General features: G+C 42.3%; 1 protein-coding gene and 1 long non-coding RNA gene across 4 annotated transcripts in view; one reads left to right on the top strand and one right to left on the bottom strand.

Annotated features, from left to right (window-relative positions):
- The window catches only part of MSRA (methionine sulfoxide reductase A), a 430,620-nt gene that overhangs the window by 203,180 nt on the left and 200,582 nt on the right, over positions 1 to 26,858 (bottom strand). For both annotated transcript variants that reach the window (XM_043542091.1, XM_037893852.2), the window contains exon 3: positions 5,440 to 5,559. In XM_043542091.1, the coding sequence (XP_043398026.1) occupies positions 5,440 to 5,559 (120 nt within the window). The remainder of the gene's footprint in view (positions 1 to 5,439; positions 5,560 to 26,858) is intronic.
- Positions 3,067 to 5,560, top strand: LOC122464890. Of its 2 annotated transcripts, none has more exons than XR_006289298.1 (3): positions 3,067 to 3,205; positions 3,990 to 4,100; positions 4,647 to 5,560. It is a non-coding gene; the product is annotated as an uncharacterized LOC122464890 (long non-coding RNA). The 2 variants fall into 2 exon arrangements; XR_006289299.1 differs by having other exon boundaries at positions 3,075 to 3,205; positions 4,539 to 5,560.

Genomic DNA, 26,858 nt, shown 5'->3' with positions numbered 1-26,858 from the left:
TGTAATAAATAAATAATAAGAATGCATATTTCCTGTGCAATGTATGATCCCTGAAGTGTATTTTTATAGAATAAAATGACCTGCTTTGATGTTCACAGGTTCCTCTTCCCAGAAGTCTGAAAAATGTTCTGGGTTTCAGAAAATGGTCGTAAGCTTCAGCTTTTATATGGTAATTGCACCAGGTCATGAAGGACAGCAGCATCATTTTTTTCGCTTCTGACTTCAGTGCCACTGGAGTTATCCGGATTTCAAAAAATGTATGACTACACTGACAAACACAGAATTGTTCTGAACAAAAATACGAGGAGAATTTCACAGCGAAGGAAGAGCCTGGCCTGTGTAATGCTTGCCAAATATGCTGTCTTTGTGCATTGGTCTAATGCAGTGGTCTTCAAAGTGGGGTGCGCAAGACGATCGATTGGGGGGCGCGGCAGGAGGAGCAAAAAAGGGGGGAGACTGGGGGGGGGGGGCGGCCCTGAGTCCTCCGGCCCGTGTAGGAGCAGGGGCAACCGCACAGCCAGCGCCCGGAAAAAAGCGGCACTTTCCCCTTCAAAGCCGGCTGGAGAGAAGTTGCCCCTGCTCCTCCTGAGTCCTCCGGCCCGTGCCCTCAGGGCCGCATTCCGAAAGGGGCTTTAGAGCTGCAGGCCAGGGCCCCAGGGCCCCCTTAGCCCAGGGCCCTGAAGCCCCTAAAGCCCCTGCGTTCCTGGTGGCCCTGCCTGCCGTGGGCGGAGGGGGGCAGCTCCCAGAATCGCGGCTCCCAGAATTGTGGCCATGGGGGTGGTGCTGCGCTGCACACTCCCTGCACCAAACAGGAGCTGCCCCAGGTAAGAGCTCTGCACCTCCTGCCTGCCCCAGCCCTGAGCCTCCTCCCGCACCCCCACCCTGAGAGCCCTCTCACACCCTAACTCCCTCCCAGACCCCGCACCCCACCCTGAGCGCCCTCCCTCACCCTAACTCCCTCCCAGACCCCGCACCCCACCCTGAGCGCCCTCCCGCACCCTAACTCCCTCCCAGACCCCGCACACCCACCCTGAGTGCCCTCCCGCACCCTAACTCCCTCCCAGACCCCGCACCCCCACCCTGAGCGCCCTCCCGCACCCTAACTCCCTCCCAGACCCCGCACCCCACCCTGAGCGCCCTCCCGCATCCTAACTCCCTCCCAGACCCCACACCCCTACCCTGAGCGCCCTCCCGCACCCTAACTCCCTCCCAGACCCCGCACACCCACCCTGAGCGCCCTCCCGCACCCTAACTCCCTCCCAGACCCCGCACCCCCACCCTGAGCGCCTGCTGTATCACAAAGTGTTAAACCAAGATTTTCAAAAATAATAAAGCATATTCAATCACACTGCTCTCACTAAAAATATTATTATTAATAATCATTTTTAGTGAGAGTAAAAAGGTTTTTTTGTACCGTTAATAAAAAATAATTTAAAATTTAAAAAATATTGTTTATTTCATCATCTCATCTTTTTAATTTCTATTTTTTGTGTATGTTTTATAATTTACACAATATATTAGTACAGTAGTACATGTATATAATTTAGACATATATTGGGGGTGCGTGCTCAAAAAATTTTTACTGAGAGGGGTGCGCAATCAGAAAAGTTTGGAGACCACTGGTCTAATGCACTGAAAATAGCTCAGAATGCTTCTCCACTGCAGAATGGCTTTTCATATTTTCATCTGTACAGTAGTTACTATGAAATATAAAAATAATTTTCTATCAGTGTATTCATAAGCTTCACAAGAGCTTTATTATCTCTAAACATCAATTTAACAAGGCAACACCATACCAATTGCTAGGACGATCTGTAGAACAACTGTTTATGCTCTGTATAGTATGACACTGGTCTGACCTCTATTTCTTGCAAGCAGAAATCATGGCTCTTCCACCTTCCCACCAGCTAGAATCCAGTGAACTTTCAAAATGCCTTGGACAGAGCTCTACACATCAACAGCTATATTGACAAATCCCTTCTAGTGTAAACAAAGCTTAAGGTTTTGACGTGGTGAGGTTTATTCTGAGGCAACCATAACTGTCACTAAATGACATTTCTGTGTTTGTTTTACAGAAAAAATGATACATTCAGTGTTTTAACTATGGTTTAGAAATGGCCATTTTCCATTTTCCAAAAATCCCCACTGTTTTCCACCATGTGACAAGAGAAGGTGTGACACTCCTTCCCAAGACCTCCCCCACTATGGGCACAATATGCTGCTCTTGCTTTCCACACAGGTGATCACTATGCAAATGGTACCATTGCGGCCTTTGTATGCAAAAGTAGGGCTAGGAGGCACAACTAATTTATAAAGTGCTCTGAGACCCTTGGGTAAAAGGCACACACACACGTGCAAGTTAGGGTTATTGGTATTGTAATGCTCTATTTTTGCAGTGCACCTTCCAGGCATCTGAACCTGACCTATCTTTTGTTAGACTACCTCTCACCTGAGATAGCCAATTACAGATTGGGTTCTATGGTTCCCCCCTGCCCTTTATTCCAGGAGCATACATTAATTCATTATTATGCCGTATTTATGCATGAAAAGACATGGTACACGCTCCAAAAAGCTTACAGTCAAAATCAAATAGATAAATACACTATACAAGTGTAACAGGGTTGGACATCCCCTGTGCGCCCCCTCGTGGCCAGGGGTGTCTGTGCAGTGCCCTGCTAATAATTTCTCCCTCAAAGGGCTCCTTACAGACTCCACATGCTTTTCCTGAGTTCAAAATACCCATCTTTGGGGTCTGGGGTTTAGTCACAGAAAATAACTCAAAATAAAACTCCAAGTCCCAAATTAAAGTCTCACAAACAAATATTTCTCTTCCTAATCCCAAGATCCTCTGCCTGGAGAGCTTCTGCACTCTTTCCCTTGCCTGCTCAGGGTCCCTCCTGCATTAGCAGGTTACTCCCAACCCTTCCTGGCTGTAGTGTTAGACCCAGATCCCAGGACTCTGCTGGAACCTACTCACTCCTAGCAGTCTCTGTTCTTCTTGAGCAATACCCACACCTGCAGCTTCCAGCTGCTCTTTATAGGAGAATCACCTGATCCCTCTCAAGTGGGGCTCATCTGGTACTCTGGGCTGGATTAGCCCCAAGCTCTTCAGCCCAAGGACCCTGTTACAACAGGATATTACCCTCTCTCTCTATGGAGCTATTCTGAAGCCCAGCAGGAGGACTGAAGCCAGTCTACAATGCAGGTATTCAAGAGAGCTTACACTCTCAGCATACAGATTTCAGAGTAGCAGCCGCATTAGTCTGTATCCGCAAAAAGAAAAGGAAGACTTGTGGTACCTTAGAGACTAACAAATTTATTTGAGCATAAGCTTTTGTGAGCTACAGCTCACTTCATCGGATGCATTCAGTGGAAAGTACAGTGGGGAGATTTATATACACAGAGAACATGAAACAATGGGTGTTACCATACACACTGTAACCAGAGTGATCAGGTAAGGTGAGCTTTTACCAGCAGGAGAGCGGGGGGGGGACCTTTTGTAGTGATAATCAAGGTGGGCCATTTCCAGCAGTTGACAAGAACGAGTGAGGAACAGTGGGAGGTGGAGGGGGGAATAAACACGGGGAAATAGTTTTACTTTGTGTAATGACCCATCCAGTCCCAGTCTTTATTCAAGCCTAAATTAATTGTATCCCGTTTGCAAAATTAATTCCAATTCAACAGTCTCTCGTAGGAGTCTGTTTCTGAAGTTTCTTTGTTGAAGAATTGCCACTTTTAGGTCTGTAATCAGTATACTTCACTGTCTCTCCCAGCCCATCCCCTGTTCCAGCCTCTGTTCACACCTCCCCTGGCCAGCAGCCAGCACTTAGCATCTTTAGAGGGACCCTCAAAATTCTACCATAAATCGCAGCATACCAGGACTGTGTGTGTGTGTTGGGATGGAGGAACTTGTAACATACTTCACTATCCAACATAAAAGGTCTGATACTCAGGGGAATTATGGTCACATTTTGTGGGCCTTTTACCAGCTAATGGTCAGGCTGTTGAAGAGAATGGACTGAAAGTGCCAGATGGCTAGAAGACTACACACAATCGTAAACACTGCACATGGAGCACTGAAGTGGAGAACCAGGCCCAAGGTATATATACCCATATATAGTGGAAGTTAAGCTTTCAGAAAGGAGGTAATGGATGAGCTAGACAAATGAGAAAAATATGACTGATCCATTGCGCTGTTTTCTTAACGTGTGATGACTCTCCTTGTGGCTGTGCTCTCCAGCTGCCTGCAGGTGCCCCAGCCTAGGGTATAGCCTGCAACTGCCCAGGCATCAGTTAATGCCAAAGGTACCCTCTCCCAGTATTCTAGTTTGGCGGGGCAGGGGGTTAAGTTCATTTCCACTCAGTCCTTCCTTTCAGGAACACTTTGGCTGTTAGTTGTCACTAGTGAAAGATTACCTCTGTGCCTATGTAAAAATAGCTCCCGTCATTTTTGCTTTCTAGAGTAATTTCCTGTAAGTGTTTCATTTCTTGCTTAATAAAGACACAACATCACTTTTCACCATCTTGCTTATTTACAGATGGTTTCTGTTTCCTTGGGTACTCTGCAGCAATTCTCTTCGGCTGATGTGACATCTACTAATTGCTAGGACTGCCAAACTTTTTCCACTATTTTATGTCATCCCTAGGTGCCCGGTAATAAACAAAAGTGGTAGAGCAGCCTCAGCAGTTGGCATGAAAAGTGTTGACAAGAGAACAAAAGCAAAGTGAAACCTCAAAGCTATCGTCTACTAACGACTGTGTAGGAGAGCAAGCCGGAAGAACTATGCCCAGCATGGGTACACTTTCAGAGCAGCACTAATCAGTGTAAAATAGCTGTAAAGGATTATGGGATTTGAATTACGGGTAAAAACAATGGAAGGTTTTTGGTTGTAGTAGGGTGGAAGGACTGGTGAGAGCATGGACAAATCCTGGAGTTTTGTTTTGGACTGGTGGGATGGTGGCTGTTGGGTGTATATAAAAGATAAAGTATTGAAAATAATTTAGGAGAGAGATTATATTTAAACTTATCACCATAAGACACCCTAGGGACAAAAAGAAAGACTGATCTGATTCCTGACTTCTGTCAGTACTAAAGGAATGGTTTGAATTGTACATTATCGGTTTTCCAAAGAAGAAATATACGGTAGTTATAATTTCCTGAGAGCAAACAGGAAAACATAACAGACAAAAACAATGTAAACCTGTTTCTTTTCCATCCTTAGTGTCTTTGTATGCACCCCAGCTAATTAGATACTGGGGGATGATGATTGCTTGTAAATATTTTAGATTATATTAACATTTAGATTGGTTCAGTAGATATCAGTGTTCATTATGGATCCAACCCTGAGAGGTTCTGATCACCCTCCACTCCCATTAAAATAGATCATAATCTTGTAGGATCAGGTCCATGATCTGTGAAATCAAAGGAAACAGACATACCTGAACAAACCTCTTCATAGGTCGGATTTGGGGTACACCCTCCTGCATAACCCACTTGAGTGGAGTAGACTCCTTTCTGTGTCCAAAACTTTCTCTCTGCTCCCCAGAAACATCCCATACCTGCATAATGTGTAAAGTACACAACAAGATGTCAAGATCTAATCAATATTAAATCAATCCCTTGCACATTAATTAAGGCTCTCTGTACTGGAAACGACTGATGCAACTGGCACATGACAGTCAAATGTCCACCAAGATTAGCTATGGATTTACGATTCTGTACAAATCCATTCCCCTTCGTGAAGCAAGCACAGACAAAACGTCTGATTCGTCTGAATATCAGTATATTATAGACAGCAAAATTTAGAATAACCTATATGATTTTCAAAGGCACACATTTTAATTACATGAATCCCCACCCACCTAAAAAACCCCATTGCTTAAATGGCAATTGTACATATTTCTGTAGCAGCATTTTCCTTTAGTTGATTAGCAAGCTGTCAAAACACATTAATTTGTATTAATGGCAAACATTTATTTAATGTTCTGCTTCCTGGCACATGCAATCTTTAAAGGTGGAAGAGTAATAATTAACTAAATTATAGATCATAGAGGAGAAAAAAACTCTCAGGCTTAGTTAATTTATGCATGCAAATATCTGATGTGCATGCAAAAATCAGGTATTCATTCACCCACATGGCCAGTTATCAAAAGAGACCAGATTCTCGGCTGATTTAAAATGGGCAAAATTCCACTGAGTTCAATGGAGCCTCACCAATGTATACCACCTGAAGACGTTATTGAGTGAGGACCTGATTTGCACATGCACATCAATTTTTGTACTCATAATTTCATAGTGCAAACTGATGCATGCAATTCTACATGCCTTATTTTAAAAATATGGCCCTAAACTAATGTTATTTTCCATGGAAAGCTGCTCCCATACGTTTATTAGATCCCTCCTAGGCCATTCTGAATTATGTTCATTATTTCCATGACCTATTGGGCCAGATTCTCTGCTAGTATAATCTGCATAGTTCAATTGACTTCAATGGAGCTGCGCCAATTTGCCCCACATGCAGATCTGGCCACTTGTGCCTGTCATTGGAATGGGGTGCCTTAACTGATTGCTAATGACTGGGAACCAACATGACTAATAGTCAGGATTCTCTGAACATTTTATCTAGTTAAGAAGAATGAATTACTTATTGTTTGTGAAGCGCTCCAAAGATGAAAAGTGTCATGTAAATGCTATTATTATCTAACTAATCTATGATTACAGATGGCAATGTATTTCTTGTGTGAACTTTTGAATAGTTTTTTTTAATCTCTTCTCCTACTAAAACGCTGGAAATAAAGGGTTGTGTAACATACAATAAATTCCAATTACAGTCGGAAAACAGTGAACAGTTGTAGGTTTTGCAATGATAATACTGTTGAGATTTCAGGTTAAAAATATTCCCTAAAGTTTCCATTAAAGCACAGCTAAAAGAACAAAGCAGGGCCTTCCATAAAATACAAATTGTTCACAAAGGCATATCCTTCCTTTGAAACTTCAGAAATCAACTTCAAACTCAAGTAACTCATTCTGATCAACTCTTATCTTTGTTTTCAGTTGTAATGCACTAAATATACAGGCGCAATGTCACTGCCATTTTAGAACACCTGTTGTCAATTACAACCAGCCTGTTGTCCAGCGTTAATGCTACCATTATATAGTCAGCTGAGCCTGGAACTGGGAGTCTACTGGTGTGGGTTTTACACTCAGTTCTGCCTGTGATTTGCTGTCTTTTGGCAGGTGACAGGTAAATCTTCAGCACACACAAAGCGGGTGTGGACACACTTGTGCCAGTACCTTGCAGGTGCAAAAATCTACACACGTGTGCAAATTCTAACACCTGAGCACACACTTTAATAGTCCAAAACCTGCATATGCGAGTGTTAGAAGCAGCAACCACAAAATCCATTGGGACCACTCAAACACAGAGTGCATGCAAGTGCTAGACTATTTAAGAAGCGTACACAAGCGTTAGCAAAGTTCAGACGCAAATACGTGTGTATACAATTTTGTGTATGCAAAAGGAAAACTGGCCTTTAAAAAAATCCAGGACTTCAGCATCCAGAATTGTCAATCTTCTAGGTGGTGTCCACTGACTTTCTTGAAGCAGTGGGCGTTTACCGGGGTTGTCTATGTAGTGTCCCTCTCTGGATCTCTTGTTTTGACCCTGTGACCTGCACCCCCATCCCCAGCTTTTCATTCTTGTTCCCCATAATCAGTTGATCTCTGAGCTCAGTGGCGTCCTCCCACATTTAAGGAGGTGGGCCTTTTGTTGTTCTAGTGCAGGGGTTCTCCCAGCAAAATGTTTGGTGGCCACAGACTGTGGCTACCAACTCTTGCTGGTGGCCACTCTGACAAATTTTCCTAAAATACTTAATTAACATTAGGAAAAACAATTGTAATTTATTGATGTGGGGTTTTTTTTCTTTTGCAGACTCAATAATAACAATAATGTACAACTGTATTTTGGTGCCCCTGGCCCTCGCTGCCTACCGCAGCCCCCCACCCATCGCCTCTGGCCCCTGCTGCCCCCTCCATCCATCTCCTCTAGTCTCTGTTGCCTACCCTGGCCTGTTACTGCCCTCCTGGGCTCCCCATCACCCCCTGAGCCCCACTGCTTCCCCTACATTGCCCCAAGCTCCATTCTGCAGCCTCACACCCCAGGCTTATGCCACTCCTTGCCTCTTGACCACAGCACTCAGTAAGGCTGGCCTTCTTGAAGCCCTGCTGCCATGGGCTGAAGCCCAGAGCGGAAGCCCCACGGCTGGAGCAGGTGTGGGGAGGCTGAAGTCCGGAGCCTCACCACCTCAGGGGACTGAAGACCAGAGCCTGCTGTCAAAGCCCCAAGGCTGAAGTGGGGGGTGCTGAAGCCAGTCCCCGGAGTCCCATGGTTGAAGCCAAGGGGGGTGGGGGGGTAGGTTGAAGCCTGCCGCCAGAGCGTCTGGCTGAAAATGGGGGATCACTCCCTCCCCATCTCTACCCAGGAGACTATTGAGGCTGCAGGAAAAACTCCTGGTGGCCGCATGCGGCCACAGTGGCCACATTTGAGAAATGCTGTAGTGAACTCTGCGCACTATCCCATTTATCAAATAGGCCAGCACCTTCACAAGCAGTAAATCCTCACACCCATGAAATCAAATAGCAAAGCCGTGTTAAATTGTTTTATAGCCTATTAATACATTCAACAGCTGATATCTCTCTGCTAAAGTGTTGGCATGTTCAGGGGCGGGGGGGAAGAACTGTCATAAAGTGACATTCTACTAATAGAAGAGACATCAGCACATGCCTGAATTGCAACATATCAAACAATGGGGATTGTGGAAATAAACAGATCTCTGCAGGGCAGTGACTTTCTCTTACTAGGTAAACTCTGAGCAGTTACTAGCGCAATGCACTCCTGATCTTAGGGCTTGTCTACATGGCGCGCTGAAGCACTGTAGATTTATACTCCTGTTTGCCATGCACTAAATCATTGTTTATACATGTCCTGAGTGAAGGAATGTTGATGCTATTATATTAAAATTAATTGCTATTTATAATTAATTAGTCAACTGTAGATGTTTTTAATCATTTGATATCATTTTGAGGAACAGCAATACGGAAAATTGTGCAGGGAGAGAGGGAGGGAAGCACCTATAATGTAAATTTGATTGTAGAACCACTAATGTGATTTCAGCCCATCCACACAGTAACTTATTGATCCCCACACTTGATCAGTTGGGCTGCAGCATTAGAGATGGGCAGATAGCGAAGATGCGTCTGGAGTAAAAATACTGGAGAAAATATTCTACTACCCTAGAAAAGCATAGTTTGAACATAGCTGGATTTGCAGCAGAGCACGTAAGCATTAAAGATATTTGTCACTTTGTAATCACCAATTTGTAAAACAAACAATTGTTTTAGCGATACGCTTGAATTTCGAAAGACACTTTGAAACTATACGCTTTTGAACTTCACAATCAATCTGATTGAAACTTGAACCTTTTAAGGCTAGTCTACCCCTAGAAATAACATTAATCACACAGTCTGGGAATGAATGCTAATGCTTAAATTCCTTTTTCGGATTCTGTTGCCATTTTCTCAAGCTGTACGCTCAAGGTTTACATCATTTGAACAACTTCTTAATTAACTCATAACCTTGTATTCAACTGAAGAGCATGTGTTTCTATGAGCAACAGGAGTCATTGGCAAGATTGTACAAAAAATTAGGGAACTCTAGTTATTTAAGAAAAACACCTTAAAGCAAGCAGTTACTCCATTAAAATGGATGAGAATCTACTAGTGTAAAAACAGAACAATGATACCTTAATTCCTCTTACCTATAATAGCTATTGAAATATTACATGTAGATTAACCAAAGATATAAACTGAACCATAGGTGTTTTATGCTGCCGCACCCCCTGGCTTGAAGTGGTTTCCATCATATATAGGGTTAACAGTTTGTTTCAGTGGCTCTCAGCAACCCCACTTTACAAATTGTTCCAGCCCCCTGAACTGAAAACTACAGCTTTGCAAAGAATTGATTTCTCAAGTCAAACTAAAAATTGGGGAGGAAAAAAGTTTTGTATGGACCCAAAACAAAAATTCTGTTTTCACAGAAAGCAAAGAACTGTGAAAAAAATTGATTTGGGGCATTTTAACTGATTTTTTATTAAAAGCAAAGAACATTCGGAAATGCCATTTACAAAGCCACTGGAGGAGGATCTTCCCCCACTTTATAGGCCTGTGGTTAGAGTACTCGCCTGGGATGTGGGAGATGTCGGTTCAAGTCCCCAGTTTGGAGCAGAGAGTTGAAGTTGGATCTCCCTCTTTACAGGTAAGTGCCCTAACTACTGGGCTATTGGGTATTCTGGTATGGCGGCTCTCTCAGGGCTCTACCGGGATCAATTTAGTGGGTCTTCAATAGAGCCGATGGCAGAGCGCTCTCTGGTTGACCCCGGTACTCCAGCTTTACGATAAGAGTAAGGGAAGTCGATCGGAGAGTGTCTCCTGTCGACTCAGCACCATGAAAACACCAGGGTAAGTGGACCTAAGCTATGTGGACTCCAGCTACATTATTTACGTACCAGGAGTAGCGTAACTTAGGTCAACTTACCCCTGTAGTGAAGACAAGCCCCTAAGGTCTCTTTTGTTGGAACTGTTCCACTTTGTATAAAGTGCTTAAATAGTCATTAGAAAAAGAACCTGAATTTGAGTCTCCCACCATAACCCAGATGAGTGCTTTAACCACGGGGCTATAGGATATAAGAGGGAAGGTCTACTCCTGCTCCTCTGCTTTTAGAAATGGTGCCTATGTCCTATGGTGAATCTATCTGGGGAAAAAACCTGGAGGGACGAAATTATTCAGCAAATTTGTGTTGAATTCACAAATAGTTTTGGTCAACTCAAAACTCCATTTTTCAGTGAATAAACTATTTTTCCAAAACATTTTACCTAGTTCTACCGAACAAATGATAAAGTGTCTGGGAGGCATACACAGAAAGTCACTACTCGTAAAGTTCAGTCTTATTTATCCTCATAAAATGTTTCTCACTTTGTAATATTATTTTTGTTTTGTTAGAAATTCACTGTATACAAATAAAAAGCAATCAGAATTTTAGAATAATAGACTAAAAAAGATCATTAAAAAATTATGAAGTTTTCAAGATGCCCACATTACTGATGAAAGCATCTGCATGAACTTATTGTTGTTACTTTTGTTCTCCCTCCTGCTCTCCCATTCCCATTCCAATATTTGTTTCCATCCTTTGTCACAACAATACTCAGATCGTATACAACACTTTTCATTCACAGAGCTCAATGCACTTTAGAAAAGCAGATAAGAGTCATTATCCTCAATTTGCAGAAGGAAAACTGAAGCATAAAGTGGTAAAGCAACTTGCCCAATGTCAAACAGCAGCAGAGCTCAGAGTAGAACCCAGGTCTCCTGACACCCAGTCTTGTGCTTAATCCACTGGATTGCTTTGTTATCTGAGCACATGCTAACTTTGGGCACACATCTGTGAGGTGATGAGTTCTGAGGGAGCATCACATCTCATGGGATCTGGTCTTTGCATTGTATGTTCTTCAGGGCAGAAATGTTGATTTTATATGTCTGTAAAGTGGCATGCCTATTTATGGTACTATTTAAACCAGGGGTCCGCAACCTTTGGCATGCGGCCCATCAGGGTAATCTGCTGGTGGGCCACGAGACATTTTGGCCAGGAGCAATGAACCGCAGCCACTGGGAGCTGCGGGGGGCTGTGCCTGCGGACGGTCAACGTAAACAAAATGTCTCGCGGCCCACCGGTGGATTACCCTGATGGGCTGCGTGCCGAAGGTTGCCGACCTCTGATCTAAACAAATCAAAATCCTCATCTGTTCTTTTAATGCCTATTCAATTTCAGTTGGGACTGATGTTTTCACTATAATATACATGTGTATAAGGTGTTTTAATTTGGGGCTTTTTACTTTCAATGCAGCTTTTCCTTTGTGTGATTTCCTCCCATGCCCTTTTCCTTTTGTTTTATCCTCCTCCAGTGAGAGCACGGTACAGTCATTTCCACCCATGCTGCCAGCATTACACACAAATGCACACACACACTATTCCCCATTCCCCCCCCCGACAGTCCAGTAAACACCAAAGCAGAAGGTTCCCTCTCTCATCCTCTGGGGGATGAATGCATTATTTCTGTGACATGCCAAATCTCTGCTGGCCTGCAGCATGAAATCCCTACACTATCCTCAAAGGCACTTTTCCATGGGGCAGATGAAGAAGTTTTATCAATGCTGCTAGGATATCAATGCTTCATTACGGAAGATGGAATTACGAAGGACGCACATCCTGCTCATCTTGCTGTTGGCAGAGTTTAAAGGTCTAAATGTATTCAATATAGGAAGAAGGCTTTCATTTTAAAATACACATTTGGGAAGACAGGATGCACCGGTATGCTGAGAGGGGTGGCAGGCAGAGAATACTGGAATTCTCTTCCCCCTCTCCAAAACCCGCATAAGCAGGGCAGGATCTATCCAAGGTTCAAGAGAGCACTAGGCAGGGGTCCAGTTCCTATAAGAACTGCCATACTCCATCAAACCAATGGTCTATCTAACCGAGAATCTTGTCTCCACCAGTCACCTGTACCAGAGCTTCAGAGGACATGTACAAAACAGGGCAATTTTGAAGAAATCCACCCTTCTTCCCCTCCCAGTTTCTGTCAGTCAAAGGTTGAGGGGTGCCCCGAGCATGGGGTTGCATCCCTGACCATCTTGGCTAATAGCCATTGCTAGACTTATCCTCCCATTGATGGATATATCCTATGCCAGCCCGTGCACAGAAACCCTAAGACGGAACGATTCTGCTGGCCAGCTGAAATGCTGCAGTACGCAGCCAACACTAGACGGGGGCACAGGCTGCTCCTATACAGTGTAGCTGTAAAGGGCAGCCAACAATACATCCCCAAGGTCCACCTCATGGAATCCTGCCCAGGCTAACAGGACTCCTGGAGCAGAGGATGCATCTGCCCGTATTTCTGCTCCCCCTAGCAATGTTGGCCAGAGCTGAATTTGGCCCGGCATTTGAATATAATTTATTTAGTTGCTTTTACAAAATTACCCACATTTTCAAATGCCTCAGAGAACCCTAGAAATCATGCATCTGCCTTAATGTTAATTTTCTTTTTTTCAGTTGGAGGGGTAAAATGAACCATGCATATATTATTTTGTATATAAATGTAATAATGCCAGATGCCTATACTGCCACCAAAATACCAACTGTACAAGATTGTTCACTTTGCCTTTAAAGACATTGTTCAGTAGTGCAGCTGGTGCAGAATGGCTATCATGGTCCACCCAACTAGTGATGTTGCTCAGTGTTGAGCTGAAGAGATCGTTATATATGTAGTGTCCTTGATTACTGGGATCTTCTTGAGTGTATGTAATTCCAGAGCTCCTGGAGTCCTGAGACCTAAATTCTAGTTTCAGTAGCCATGTAGAAGCCCCACTGGCTTCACTGAGAACTTGGTACACACATCTAGGAGCAGCAGTGGAATTTAGTCTCATTATTAAAGTTTCCACTTTGTTAAACACATCCACACTTCACACAATACAGCATTTACTAGGGGCCTGAGCCTTCACCAACTGAAGTCAATGGAACCAGGATCAGATCCTAAAATTCCCAAGTCCTGTCGCAGAGTGCACCAAGACCAATGTAAAAATCTGGGATCAGTCATCTAGGAGATGTCTTTTTGGTTGTTCCAAAATTGTGGTTAGGAATCTGAAAGGAATCTCCACAGGATATTGCAATCTGTAAAGCACATTGGGGAACCTTCTGAACGAAAATGCTGCATACAGAGTTAATGTTATCCATCAGGATTTCAGACAAAATTGTATTACTGATGCGCTAAGGTGGTTAACACAACGCAACCACAGAGACTACAAAATGTTCAGTACCACTGGAAAACAAACAGCTAGTAAATGGTTGGGAGAAACTTAAAAGAATAAATATGGAGCACCAGCTCAATTGAAGTAAATAAAACTCCTGATGACAGATGGCATTAAGCAGATGATCATGCTAGCTAAGTGTTAGCTATAATGCTACAATAGGGCTTGATAAATATGTTGAACGGATTGCCTGGGGCAAGTAAAACAAAGCCCTCGGCAAGAAATTTAAAATGCAGTTTGCCTAACAGAGCAACTAAAGAGGAATTTCTGGCTCATCATTTTGCCAAAATGTGTTCTGTTTGAAACAGAATGAGGTTTGTTGGCTATGTTTCTTTTTCCATAGGCGTAGCAGGAACTTCATGTTCATTTAAATTAACAAATACCCATGAAATTTAGCAGTTTACCAGTACAGCAGATGTGGAAATTTGAAGCATATATTATATGTGCGGAGTGGATTATGATGACTGGAAGATCATGAGGGGAATGTGATGATAGAGAACGTGAATATAGCTGCTGAGAAAACTGCCTTCATTTTCACTAAGATAAATGTGCACAATGTGCCATAAAGAGACCTATGATTGTAGGAAGAGAGAATAAGAAATTACTGCAATGGAGAGTTCCACCAAAATAGAATAAAAAGGGATGTATTTATCTTATGATTCATAAAATGTGTTTATCCAACAAACTCTAAATTCATGTTCAAAAGTTATGACCAGTATGCAACTCATTAATATTGTGACAAATCTGTGGCCATGTAGGAACTTCACAGTTGTCACCATGGTGCACACCATAGTCATACTGAATCGCACATCAACTAGAACTCAGAACCTTCTGTTCCGAAGGCAATTCTGATCTTATCCAGTAGAGGGAAGTGACATGCACATACACACACGCCTGTGAGTTTTTTAAAATATAAATGATCTTCCTTTTCAAGAGTGCTTCCTTCTCTCTACCGCAGTACTGCTGCCCCACCTCTCAGGCAAAAGGCTAAATGAATAGATAAGCCTTACAGGCCAAGGTCAACAAACTCGAACTCTGATGGACCAACTGAGCGAGAAAATTCCAGAGCTGAGGATATACGACGGAGAACATGTTGTCTCTAGTTCTCAAACATTTAAAGCAAGGGACTGTTTGCAAAAGCATCTGTGCTGTTCTCAACTGTTGTAAAGGTATATGATGAAAGAGTGTACCTAGAATCCAAGCCATCAAAATGAACACCATGAATGGCACCCAGATGTGAACAGGAAGCAAATGCAACTTATAGAAAACAGGAGTAATTTAGAGTAACTAAAACAGAAACCATTTTAAGACTAGAGAGTCTGAATCATTAAGTTAGCAGAAGAAGGGAGAGCTGTGGAGAACCAGGGGTCACACAAGAACCAGAGGTCACCCAATTAAATTAATAGGTAGCAGGTTTAAAACAAGAATAAAGAAGTACTTCTTCACACCATGAACAGTCAACCTGTGGAACTCATTGCCAGGGGATATTGTGAAGGCCAAAAGTATAACTGGGCTCAGAAAAGAACCAGATAAGTTCACGTAGGACAGATCCATCAATGGCTATTAGCTAAGATGGTCAGGGACAAAACCCTATGCTCTGGGTTTCCCTAAACCTCTGACTGCCAGAAACGGAAACTGGATGACAGAAGATGGATCACTCGATAATTGCCCTGTTCTGTTCATTCCCTCTAAACCATTTGGCATTGGCCACTGTCACAAGACAGGTTTCAGAGTAGCAGCCGTGTTAGTCTGTATCCGTAAAAAGACAAGGAGTACTTGTGGCACCTTAGAGACTAACAAATTTATTAGAGCATAAGCTTTTGTGAGCTACAGCTCACTTCACCAGATGCATACAGTGGAAAATATAGTGGGGAGATTTTATATACACAGAGAACATGAAACAATGGCTGTTGCCATACACACTGTAATGAGAGTGATCAGGTAAGGTGAGCTATTACCAGCAGGAGAGTGGCGGGGGAACCTTTTGTAGTGATAATCAAGGTGGGCCATTTCCAGCAGTTCACAAGAACAGTAGGAGGGAAAATAAACAAGGGGAAATAGTTTTACTTTGTGTAATGACACATCCACTCCCAGTCTTTATTTAAACCTAAGTTAATTGTATCCAGTTTGCAAATTAATTCCAATTCAGCAGTCTCTTGCTGGAGTCTGTTAAAGAAGTTTTTTTGTTGAAGAATTGCCACTTTTAGGTCTGTAATCGAGTGACCAAAGAGATTGAAATGTTCTCCGACTGGTTTTTGAATGTTATAATTCTTGACGTCTGATTTGTGTCCATTTATTTTTTTACGTAGAGACTGTCCAGTTTGGCCAATGTACGTGACAGAGGGGCATTGCTGGCACATGATGGCATATATCACATTGGTAGATGTGCAGGTGAACGAGCCTCTTATGGTGTGGCTGATGTGATTAGGCCCTATGATGGTGTCCCCTGAATAGATGTGGACACAGTTGGCAACGGGCTTTGTTGCAAGGATAGGTTCCTGGATTAGTGTTTTTGTTGTGTGGTGTGTGGTTGCTGGTGAGTATTTGCTTCAGGTTGGGGTGCTGTCTGTAAGCAAGGACTGGCCTGTCTCCCAAGATCCGTGAGAGTGATGGGTCATCCTTCAGGATAGGTTGTAAATCCTTGATGATGCGTTGGAGAGGTTATAGTTGAGGGCTGAAGGTGATGGCTAGTGGAGTTCTGTTATTTTCCAGTGCATCATCCCCCCCGCACTCTCCTGCTGGTAATAGCTCACCTTTCCTGATCACTCTTGTTACAATCCGCATGGTAACACCCATTGTTTCATGTTCTCTGTGTATATAAAATCTTCCCACTATATTTTCCACTGTGTACATCTGATGAAGTGAGCTGTAGCTCATGAAAGCTTATGCTCTAATAAATTTGTTAGTCTCTAAGGTGCCACAAGTACTCCTGTTCTTGTCACAAGACAGGATACTGAGCTAGGTGGACCATTGATCTGACCCAGTAGGGCCATTCTTATGTTCTTATGAAGGTGCCTGGATTCCTCCACCATAGCATATGCAATTATAGAGCAAGGGTGTGATCCTTAGAGAGAAGAGGAGGGTTGAAAGTACAGGGACTGTCATGAATTATCAGGTCCACACAAACATACATGGATCATAGGCTCTAGCTCCTGGTTCCCAAATGGGCACTGATAAGGGAATATGCCACAGGAGGAATGCTGCAAAGCAGCAGTTTGAAGTTGGAGAATCAAACTTCCTTCCTCCCATAAAAACATCTAGAAGAGAAGATAATAATTTGCATTTGTCTAGCACCATTCATCTAAAAATCTCAAAGTATTTTGCAAATATTAATTAAGTCTCACAACTGTGAGTATTATTATAAATTATTATAACTATTCAACAGCTGCCAGAACCGACATACCCTCAGTTATGGAGGGAATCACTGTCAGAGATGAGAGCAGAGCCCAAGAATCTGACTCAGAAGTGCCTGCTCTAACCATCAGACTACACCATCTCCTCTTCAGACTGCAAACACCAGGTGGGTAGATACACTGGACCTTTTTGATAGAATGATACAGATTTAAAGTGCTTGCCCTCCTCTAGTTTGGCTCATTTTTATTGCGCAAGAGGTGGATAAGTAGCAGTATCCTTCTAAAGCTAGCACCAATAAGAAACCTGTATACAGAGTAACACTAAAAGGGAAACAAAATAAAGAGTTCGGCTTCTGGAAAGAGAGAGAAAATGTCAAAATATTAGGATTACCTTTAAAATGTCCCACCAAATAGTGCCCATTGATGATCTCGATATCTACTAGGCTGAGGATTAATCCAGCCAAGGATCGGCCTTGGTGAAGGAGAGATCAGCAATTTTTAATAGCAAACAGGAGATTGTCCTAAAAAGTGGTTTCTTGTCTTATTTCGATACAGTCTCCTCTTCTTATAAAAACTCCATTTTATTCCTTGAACTAGCATCACATAATGAGCCTGATTCTGGTCTCTCTGACATCAGTGTATAAATTACATTTAGAAAGTATTAAATTGTTAAAAATGGGATCAGAATCAGGTCTCTGGAATTCAGATAAGAAAAGATTCTCTCTCCAATTATTATTATTATTTAATTACCATAACACCTAGGAGCCCTAGTCATGGGCCAGGACTCCATTGTGGTAAATACTGTACAAACACAGAACAAAAAGATGGTCCCTGCCCCAAAGAGCTTACCAGTGTATTTAAGGGGCAATTTACATGGGTGTCTTATAAACTACAATACGGGTTTACACAAATTGTTAGAGCTGAATTAAACAAGTGATTATTAAGAACTATCCTGTGGACAGAATATGCGTTTTAACTCTACTCAGAAAGCAAACTCACTTTCTGGATGGAGGAACTTTCTATTTTATTTTAAAAAGGCTTAAAGTATGTTTCAGACGTGAAAGATTATGAAGCTAAGAAGCCATAAAAGGCTAGACTTTTGTCATGCCTGTCACTTGGGGGAGATTTTATCATTATTCTGGATTTTAAAAAAAAACATGATTTTTAGTGGTTGAGGAGCCGAGCGAGGGGTTGATATGATGGGAAACAGTTGCACAAAAATTTCACTGAGAGCCACGAGTGCTTGCAAAATTAACCACTGAGTCACATGGACAGTTAAGCAGAATCAGTTCAGCGGCAACACTGCAGCCAAAAAAGGATCTGACCCATGACTCAAGAGAGGAGGAGAGGCACTGTCCAAGGGGCAATAATCAGTATTTCAGTGCAGAATGCTTTGGATGAACTATCAGTCCTCAGTGTCCTGTGTTTTAAGGATAGCACTGAGAGGTACCGAAAACAGTTACCTCCAGTTTTCCTTGGCCAGAAGGATGATGACTGGGATACTGCATGGGCCATGAAGGGGAATTCTGGGGGGAAAGGGAATGGTCAAGGGTTAAAGGTCACAATCTGACATCTTTAATTTTTGGCTCTTTTCTATTTCTTATAAAACAGCTGGTTGGAACAATGCAGAACAAATTTATTCTTCAAACTTATTTGATAAATACAAATAGATGCTGTGAATGAATAAAAATGATAGCTGCTCCCTTGAATATCTTTGAAGTTTCCAAAAATTGACCCAAGGCACAACCAGAGTCACTGTAGCAGAATTTCCAAGGAAAGAATCTGTACGGGGCAAGTTGTGCCACCTAGCGCACAAATAACTGCAACCAAGACTCTCTTCTGCCCCACAACTCTACCACCCTGTAAGTAGGGGCTAAGTTCTTAATTTGAGGGCTCTCATAGGGATGCAGAGAACCCCCAACAATACATGAGAAAAAGGGGCTGAGGAAGAGAGATGAGGTCCTACAATCAAACTGATGATTTTCTTCATTGCAAAGGATCACTTTTTTTTAGTTCAGTCATTGATTTGAGGCTTTCAAATCATTTCATGATCTTCCTTTGATCCCAGAAGTCCAGCACTTCACACCAGAGATTCATTTTTAGATCATGCTCAGTCATTTGGCATGCTTTAAGGGTCCACATCTCGAGTGGAACTTGATGTACATATTGAATATGAGATGTCATCTGGGCTGTGTAATCTTTTTGATGCCATTGAAGCTGCTTGTTTCATTTAACTAATCTCTTCAATAAAAGTGATGCCTTAGCCTTGTCTCTTGAAGATCTCCATAATTTATCAGTGACCTTAGGGCTTTTGATGCAAAATGCAACATAAACACGCAGATGCAAAATAAAACATGTTCTACAACTACCAAGGCAGAGCACCACAAACATTACTTATCGTGGACAAAACAAGAAGTATTTCTAGGGCTATGCTGCAGAAAATAATATGTTACCGCAAAGAATAGAAATCCTATCTTTTCTTTCTAATTCTCTCTGAATTAAATGAAATCTAAATTAAGTGTCACAAATACATGCATAGGAAGCAGCCTCACAGTATTTATTTTATTTATATCTTTAGATATAAATAATAATAAAAATGTCCATACAAAAAGCTCTAGGCACCCTAACAATTAATTAAACTTACAATCATAAATGATAACCACCCACCAGCAAAAAATAACCATACACAAATAATGAATTGACTCAGTGAACCCATAAATCAAAGCAGCAAACAGCTACTTTAGTTTCTCCCCTTCCCAGCCTCCACAGGCACACCCCTTCAACCCTTCTCCAATAAATCCCTGTCCAATAAATGACTTTTACAGTGTGCCCGAAGATCAAGTTCAGACTAATTTGGACCAAGGGGTCTGTAGTTGAAATACAGGACTTCCAAGAGTGAATTACTCATCTGTTAGTAGCCAATAGCCTTTTGGCAGCTTCTCAGTGGAAAAGGGAAAACCTCTCGTGAAAAGAGAGGAATAACTCAAACAAAGAAAAGAAAAACACAGGAGAAAATTGTTATAAAAAAATTAATGCAGCAAAACAAATGGAATAGCACATATTTGAATACCATTTCTCCTATACTCACAGTGCATTCACCCACATAAAAAGTGGCATTTGACCATTTAAAAATAATAATAACCACACCAGATTTACTATAGTCTGTTAAAGAGTAAAGGCAGAATTGTTTTTCAGATTAAGAAAATCCCTAGAAACAATAGGGACTGGATGATGCAAGGAGGCTCGCCTTCTATCTTGGTAATAGCCTTACCTACAGATAAACTTGACTATGTCACTGCACAAAATCTCTTTCAAACAAAATGGGATAAACCTATTTTTGTAATTGTTAATACAGCATTTTTGGTTCTTGGTACTTGTGGAACTTGTGTGGTAATGATTTATAAATTTGCTTATATTTTCTAAATAAACAGTTATTAAAATAGAGAAATATGGCAGTCCCTTGGTACCTATGTATAGTAGCCCCACACAATGGAATGCCCATTGGCACTATTTACATTCTATGGAAGTATGCTCCATAAAAGACCCCCATCACCTGGTGCAGAGGATAGTGTTGTGTGCTGGATGTCGGAACCAGTGGATCTGTAATTATTGATCCTATTGCCCTTTCAATAGCCTACCCACAACCCTGTGCTCTGCATTCCCGCCCCGTGTCTGGCACAGTGACTCCCTTCACAGAAGACAGGGGGAATCAATGTCCCCTAAGGGTAAATAGGAGTCATCTCTTTCTCGTCTCTGCACCTTTATCTTATCCCCCTGTAAGCTAAGCATCTCGATCTCTTCAATCTCTCCTGGTACAGAAGTCTTTACTTGCCTCTGATCATCTTCGTTGCCCATCTGTGGACCACTCTGTTTCTGATATCTTTTTTCAGAAGGGGAGAACAGAACAGAACACAGCACTCAGTCTAAAAATTATTTCGCACAAATTCTCAGAGATGTCAGGAACTTACGACATTTTTGTTTGGGGACCAAAATCTAGCTGAGGCCAGCACTGGCTAAACTGCTGGTGGCATTATTCTGATACTAATTATTTTCAGATAACAACGAATAGCTGTTAACCTCATGGCCGTTGGTGCGTTGTATCTGTGCCTGCGCTGCGCCAGAGTGACGGCTGAAATGGAAGGGAAATTAGCATGGCATGGTCAGGGTGCCCTGGGTGGCTGCTTTTAACTAGATGCCTCTAGTTCATTGCTTATCATGAAAGGGGCAAAGTGCAATTCTTTCACTTTAATTTTCACAAAAAACCTCTTGCAATCGGTAGTTAATAAGGGTTATGACTTGCACTCTAGATGCTATATCCTACATTTTCAATGCCTCACAGGGTTTTTAGCCTTGTGACTTCCAATAACCTTAATTAGTTAATGCTATTAAGAGTCACATTGCTAACTAGTATCGAGGGGTAGCCGTGAAGTGGGTATTCACCCACGGAAGCTTATGCTCCAATACGTCTGTTAGTCTATAAGGTGTCACAGGACACATTGCTAACTAGATTATTATAACCAGACATGGGCCTAAACCAAGAGTCCATGTACTTAGTCGCTTGATCTTATTGTTTAAATAACTAGTGGACTAAATAGAAAAGGAGAGCATGGCTCTAACTGATAAATAGGTTTCCAGCACCATTCCTGGCTTACAGTACTTATAAATGTTTGTAACTTATTAGTCACTGATAATTAAACATGCCCTTCACAAAAGTATCTGCCATATAAGAATGTTGCAGTTGCTTTTAAAATGTAATTTTAAGTATCATGTGAATAACATTACATAATATTTATATAGTGCCTTCCATCCCAAAGTGCTTCACAAACTCTGTCAATACAGCATGATACCCTGAAAGAGAGGCTATTTAACTGCAACTATAGTCCCTTAAGAGATGCCTCTCAGCGCTGGATTAGAGTATAGGCATTGTGGCCCAGAGCCACAGAGGTCTTGGTGCCTAAACCCCAGATTTAGGCTTCTAAATCTCAGTTTTAGGCTCCACTGTGATCCACAAAACCCTCTGCACCTGCCACTTAACGCTTTAGGCCCCTAAATGCTCTCTGGACCCAAATTTCTGCTTTAAAATTCCTTAGGCACCTTAAGTTTCTGCCTCTGTATTTGCACACAGCTGCCAAGAGTGAGGCAGCAATCTCCTGCCTAAACCCCAGTGCAATCCACAAATATCTATCTCGCCTGCAGGACCCAATCCGGAAGGCTGCCTCGGAGCATACTTACTGGATCCAATCCCTTTCAAAATCTGACCAGTCACTGGAGCAGGGAAACTGGGTCCCCCACCACTCAGATGGGTGCCCTATCTGCCATGCTACAGAGTAATTCTCACTCTCTCCGTGGCCCAGTTACAGCTTCAAAAGGTAAGATTGAGAGAGGCCCACATTAGAATATCCCGTAGCCCGGGGGCTAGAGCACCCTCCTAAGAGAAGGGAGACCTTGGTTCGATTCCTTCTCCCCCTCCTCTTCCAGCCCCCCATCAGGCAGAGAGTGGAATTAAACCCGGTCTCCCACATCCCATGTGAGTGCTCTAATCACTGAGCTTATCAGGTTGGCAGCTCTTCCTCCTCCAGCCATTGTTTCAGAGAGTTAGGCAGGCACCTAAGCCATTCTTGCAATGAACAGCTTAGGCACCTTAAGCTGCCTGATTCCAGGAGTGGGGCTCCCAGCTGTGGATCCCAAGTGGAGATCGACACTTCCCTGCAGCCCAAACTTCAGCACCAAACTCCCTGAGAGGGGCAGGGCTTAGGCCGTACCCCTCTCATTGGCATCTCCATTGGCTAGCTTAGGCAGCTCCCAATCTGGTGAGCTGGCTTTTGTGGATACCATTCTTAGGCACTTATCTCTCCCCATTCATTGTATCGAGAACCTAGGCACCTAATCCAGGCTTTGTGGCTCCCATATCGTTCAAGTGATTTTCTAGGTGACTAAAAGGTAGGCATTTCCATATTGAGTATGGCAACATCCAAGGCCCTTTGTGGATCTGGATCTACAGGCCTATGCCTCAGGCCCCAGATCATGGAGTCTTATGATAAGATCAGAATCTGTGCTGTCATATAAAAAAAATAAGGTTCTAGTCCTATGGGGTATGTCTATACTAGACTTTTTTACCTCAAGTTAATTGATTGCTAATTAAGTCATTGTCAAGACTGGCCTGGACACTCCCTAAACACTTGCTCCAGACTAAAACTAGGCTTGGAAGCATTCCATTTTTATCAATAAATGTTGGTAAATGTTCATTTCAACATACACACACAAACCGACAAAAAATATTTCCATCAATAATAATAGAAATTTACAGATAGGCAAAAAAAATGCTGCTTGAGAACTTATTAGATTTTGATTTAAAGATATTTACTTTGTATTTTTTGACATACAATGTTGACAATTTGTGTTTTAACAGTTATAAATCTTTAACTTAGTAAATATCAGCATTTATTCTCATTAAATAATTATTGTCTGAATCCCTTTATTGCTTCCCCCTCTCCATAATTTCCTACATTTGTGAAAATGTAAATAGATACAAATCGGAAAGAATGACAAACACTGATATTATCCATTGAAATTATAAAAAAAAATGAAAATCGAATTCTGCCAAGCCTAACTATAATGGCTGATCCAAGAGTGGTGCACAAACATTTATAGTCTTATGGCCAACACTGTGGGTTTAATCCAGCCTCATTGCCTCTGCACAAACACTGTCTTAGGGATTCGAGGAACCTGTGCTATGAGGCTCCAGAACCTTTTGGAAAGCCATGCTCATTAGGATTTGCACAACCACCAGGTTGGTCAGAGCCTGAGGCTATGTAAGAGTGGTGCTAGCCCCAACCATCTAAATTCCTATCTGACCACATCTACTGTGGAGTCAAGGAACCTCGCTGCTGACTCTTTCAGACGGATTTTGGCCCCAAACTCTCTTTTGGTACATAGTTTAACGATTAAGATAATATTAGTGTAGTTAGAGCTGACTCTTTTTCATTTTACCACTGTCCCGATGAACCCCATTAGTGGGAATATGAAGAGGAACCCCATGAGTGGGAATATGAAGAGGAACTGCAGACACTTATGGCCAAACAGCACACTACATTATGGAGAGGGACAATTTTGAACACTGACACCAAGGCAAATTCTGTTTTCCTGAAGGGTGCTGACAGATCTTTAATGTCCTCACACAGTGGACTGGGCCTTGATTTTTAAGGTCTTATTCAAAAGGCTTCCACACAGTGAAATGGTTAGATTGTAGTCGCTTTGTCTGCCTCAGGATAAAGGGCTGAAATGATCCTGTGGGGATTTGAACTTTGACTCTAAGGAGTCTGGCCTTTCCCAACCTGATGCTTAGACCTCTAAGGTTATGACTGCACTGCATTACATCTCAAAGCCTGGGGTCAATTGACTTGGGTTTGCGCGGTTTGAGCTGTGGGGCTAAAAATAAAGGTATAGACGTTCCCGCTGAGGCTGGAGCCCCTTCCCCACTTGCTGGGTTTCAGAGCCCAGGCTGCAGCCTGAGCAAGAACGTCTACACTGCTATTTTTAGCTGCTCAGCCCAAGCCCCACAAGCCTGAGTCAATTAACTCGGGCTCTAAGACTTGACGCCGCAGGCTTTTCTTTGTAGTATAGACATATCCTGACCTAAGTTGTACCATAAGACTGTAAAATACTACCTGTCCTACAGGGTGAATTCCATTGAATATCATGGAGTTCCTGCAAAAAGACGCTCCCCTTCTTGAAGGGCAGTGGGCATTTTAGGCTCCAGGATGACATACAAATATTGTAGCTAATTATAAATACATTTCAATATTTCATCCACGTTACATCTTTTTTTGCTTGCATGGCTGACTGCTACTACATAATTCACAACATAATCCTCAATAATTTTCAGTCAAGGTTCAAGCAGAAATGTGTCACACCAGGATTATATTATTTATTATTATAATGTAGGATTTAAGACAATATATTTTATCTCAAAGCCTGACATGCTGCACGCAGTTTTCTTGGCTGGCAAATAAATAACTGTGGCTGTTTCAAGATTACCTACAGGTTCAATTCAAATCAGAATTTACTGCGTTTGGTTCTTCTTATCTTATTTGAAACATTGATCATTTTCTTTCTTTTAGATTTTCACATGTTTTTTTCTTCCACACTACAGTTAAGGCACTGTCTTGCATTGAGGACAATGCAGAGCCACACTACCCAAACATCGCCCCTGCCTCATTCTCCTAAAGGGTGACGTTTGCAAACCTCCCGCCCCCTTCTAAAGCCAGGGACATGGCCCTATTGCCTCCCTACCCCTTTGCACAGGCTGCCACCAGCAGTGAATTTAATCATGTAGAATTCCTGTGCTTCTTGACTGTAAGGGCTCTTAATGTGCTCTGCACCTGTGAAGGAATAGATGGCAGGGACAGTGGGGTTCTTGACCCCGTCCCTCCCTTGAACAGTTGTGCAGGGAGCTGGCACAATTTGACCCTGAACCTCTACAGAGCTGCACATATGAGGCTCTCCTTTATGATTATTTATAGGCATTTCCACGGCACTCTTCTTAGCTTAGGGGTAAGCCACAAACACTCAGAGCCTGGTACAAACATTCAGGGACCATCCAGACTAGCCTTTACAAAGGAGTGAATTAACCCAAGTTAACTGGCGATCAATTAACTCAGGGTAAAAACTTTAATGAAAACAAGCCCTCAGCACATATTCACAGGTTATGGTGCCAGTGGCTTGCAGTGCTGCCAGCATTGTACCTCCATTTATACATGCATCGCTTTGTTTTTAAAGGAGAACTGAAGGTTTTCATTTGTAAAGGACCACATACTAGAGGAAGAGTTGCATGCACCATCCAGAAACATTGCACTCTTGCATTTCAGTTCCCCAGGTTTGTTGAATCTATTTTGGGATTCCCTTATCCCCTAATGACTTAATATAAAAATTATCAGGGCTCTCAGAAAACAGTCCCTACAGGCCCCACAACCCATTTCCACACAAAGGCTCCCAAACTATTTTACAGACATTCCTATACAGGAATCATATCATCCATCTCTAATATGCCAGGTAGAGATTAGCAAATAGTTATCTTTAATGGTACATAAGCATTTAAGACAGAAACTAAAAAAGAAGGGAAGTTAGGTAGGCAGAATGAAATTTAATCAGCACCCCAGAGTTAATGTGCCCCATATCTTGTGTAAAGTTTTATGCCACCTTTCTATGCAACAACTAGTCAGGATTCAGTTTTACATCTCGTCTGAAAAACGTGACCCTATAGGCATCTCCAGCAGCAACACTGGCCCCCAAGCACCAATCTAGGGTAGGCAAATCAGGACGATGTTATCTTTCAGTTCATTCAAAAAAAATCACACAATTTATTGTATAATTTATTCAGCCGGCTACGATACAGTCTGTGCTGGAAATGGCCCTGGCATTTCAAACATTGTTTTTGTAGACCTTAATTAAAAGTATAATTATTTACCCAGAATTTTACAAAGCTTGTCAAGATTTATACTGAAAAAATTGGCCTCTCTACCCATTTTTATAATCTCATGGAGAAACTCCACTGGATTTTAAATAGCTAAATGTTAAAAACAAAACAAAAT

This window comes from Chelonia mydas, chromosome 3, assembly GCF_015237465.2.
Source record: "Chelonia mydas isolate rCheMyd1 chromosome 3, rCheMyd1.pri.v2, whole genome shotgun sequence".
In the NCBI taxonomy this organism is placed as follows: domain Eukaryota; kingdom Metazoa; phylum Chordata; order Testudines; family Cheloniidae; genus Chelonia; species Chelonia mydas.
Note: the sequence above shows the minus strand (reverse complement) of the source record. Positions and strands in the feature narration are given on the sequence as shown.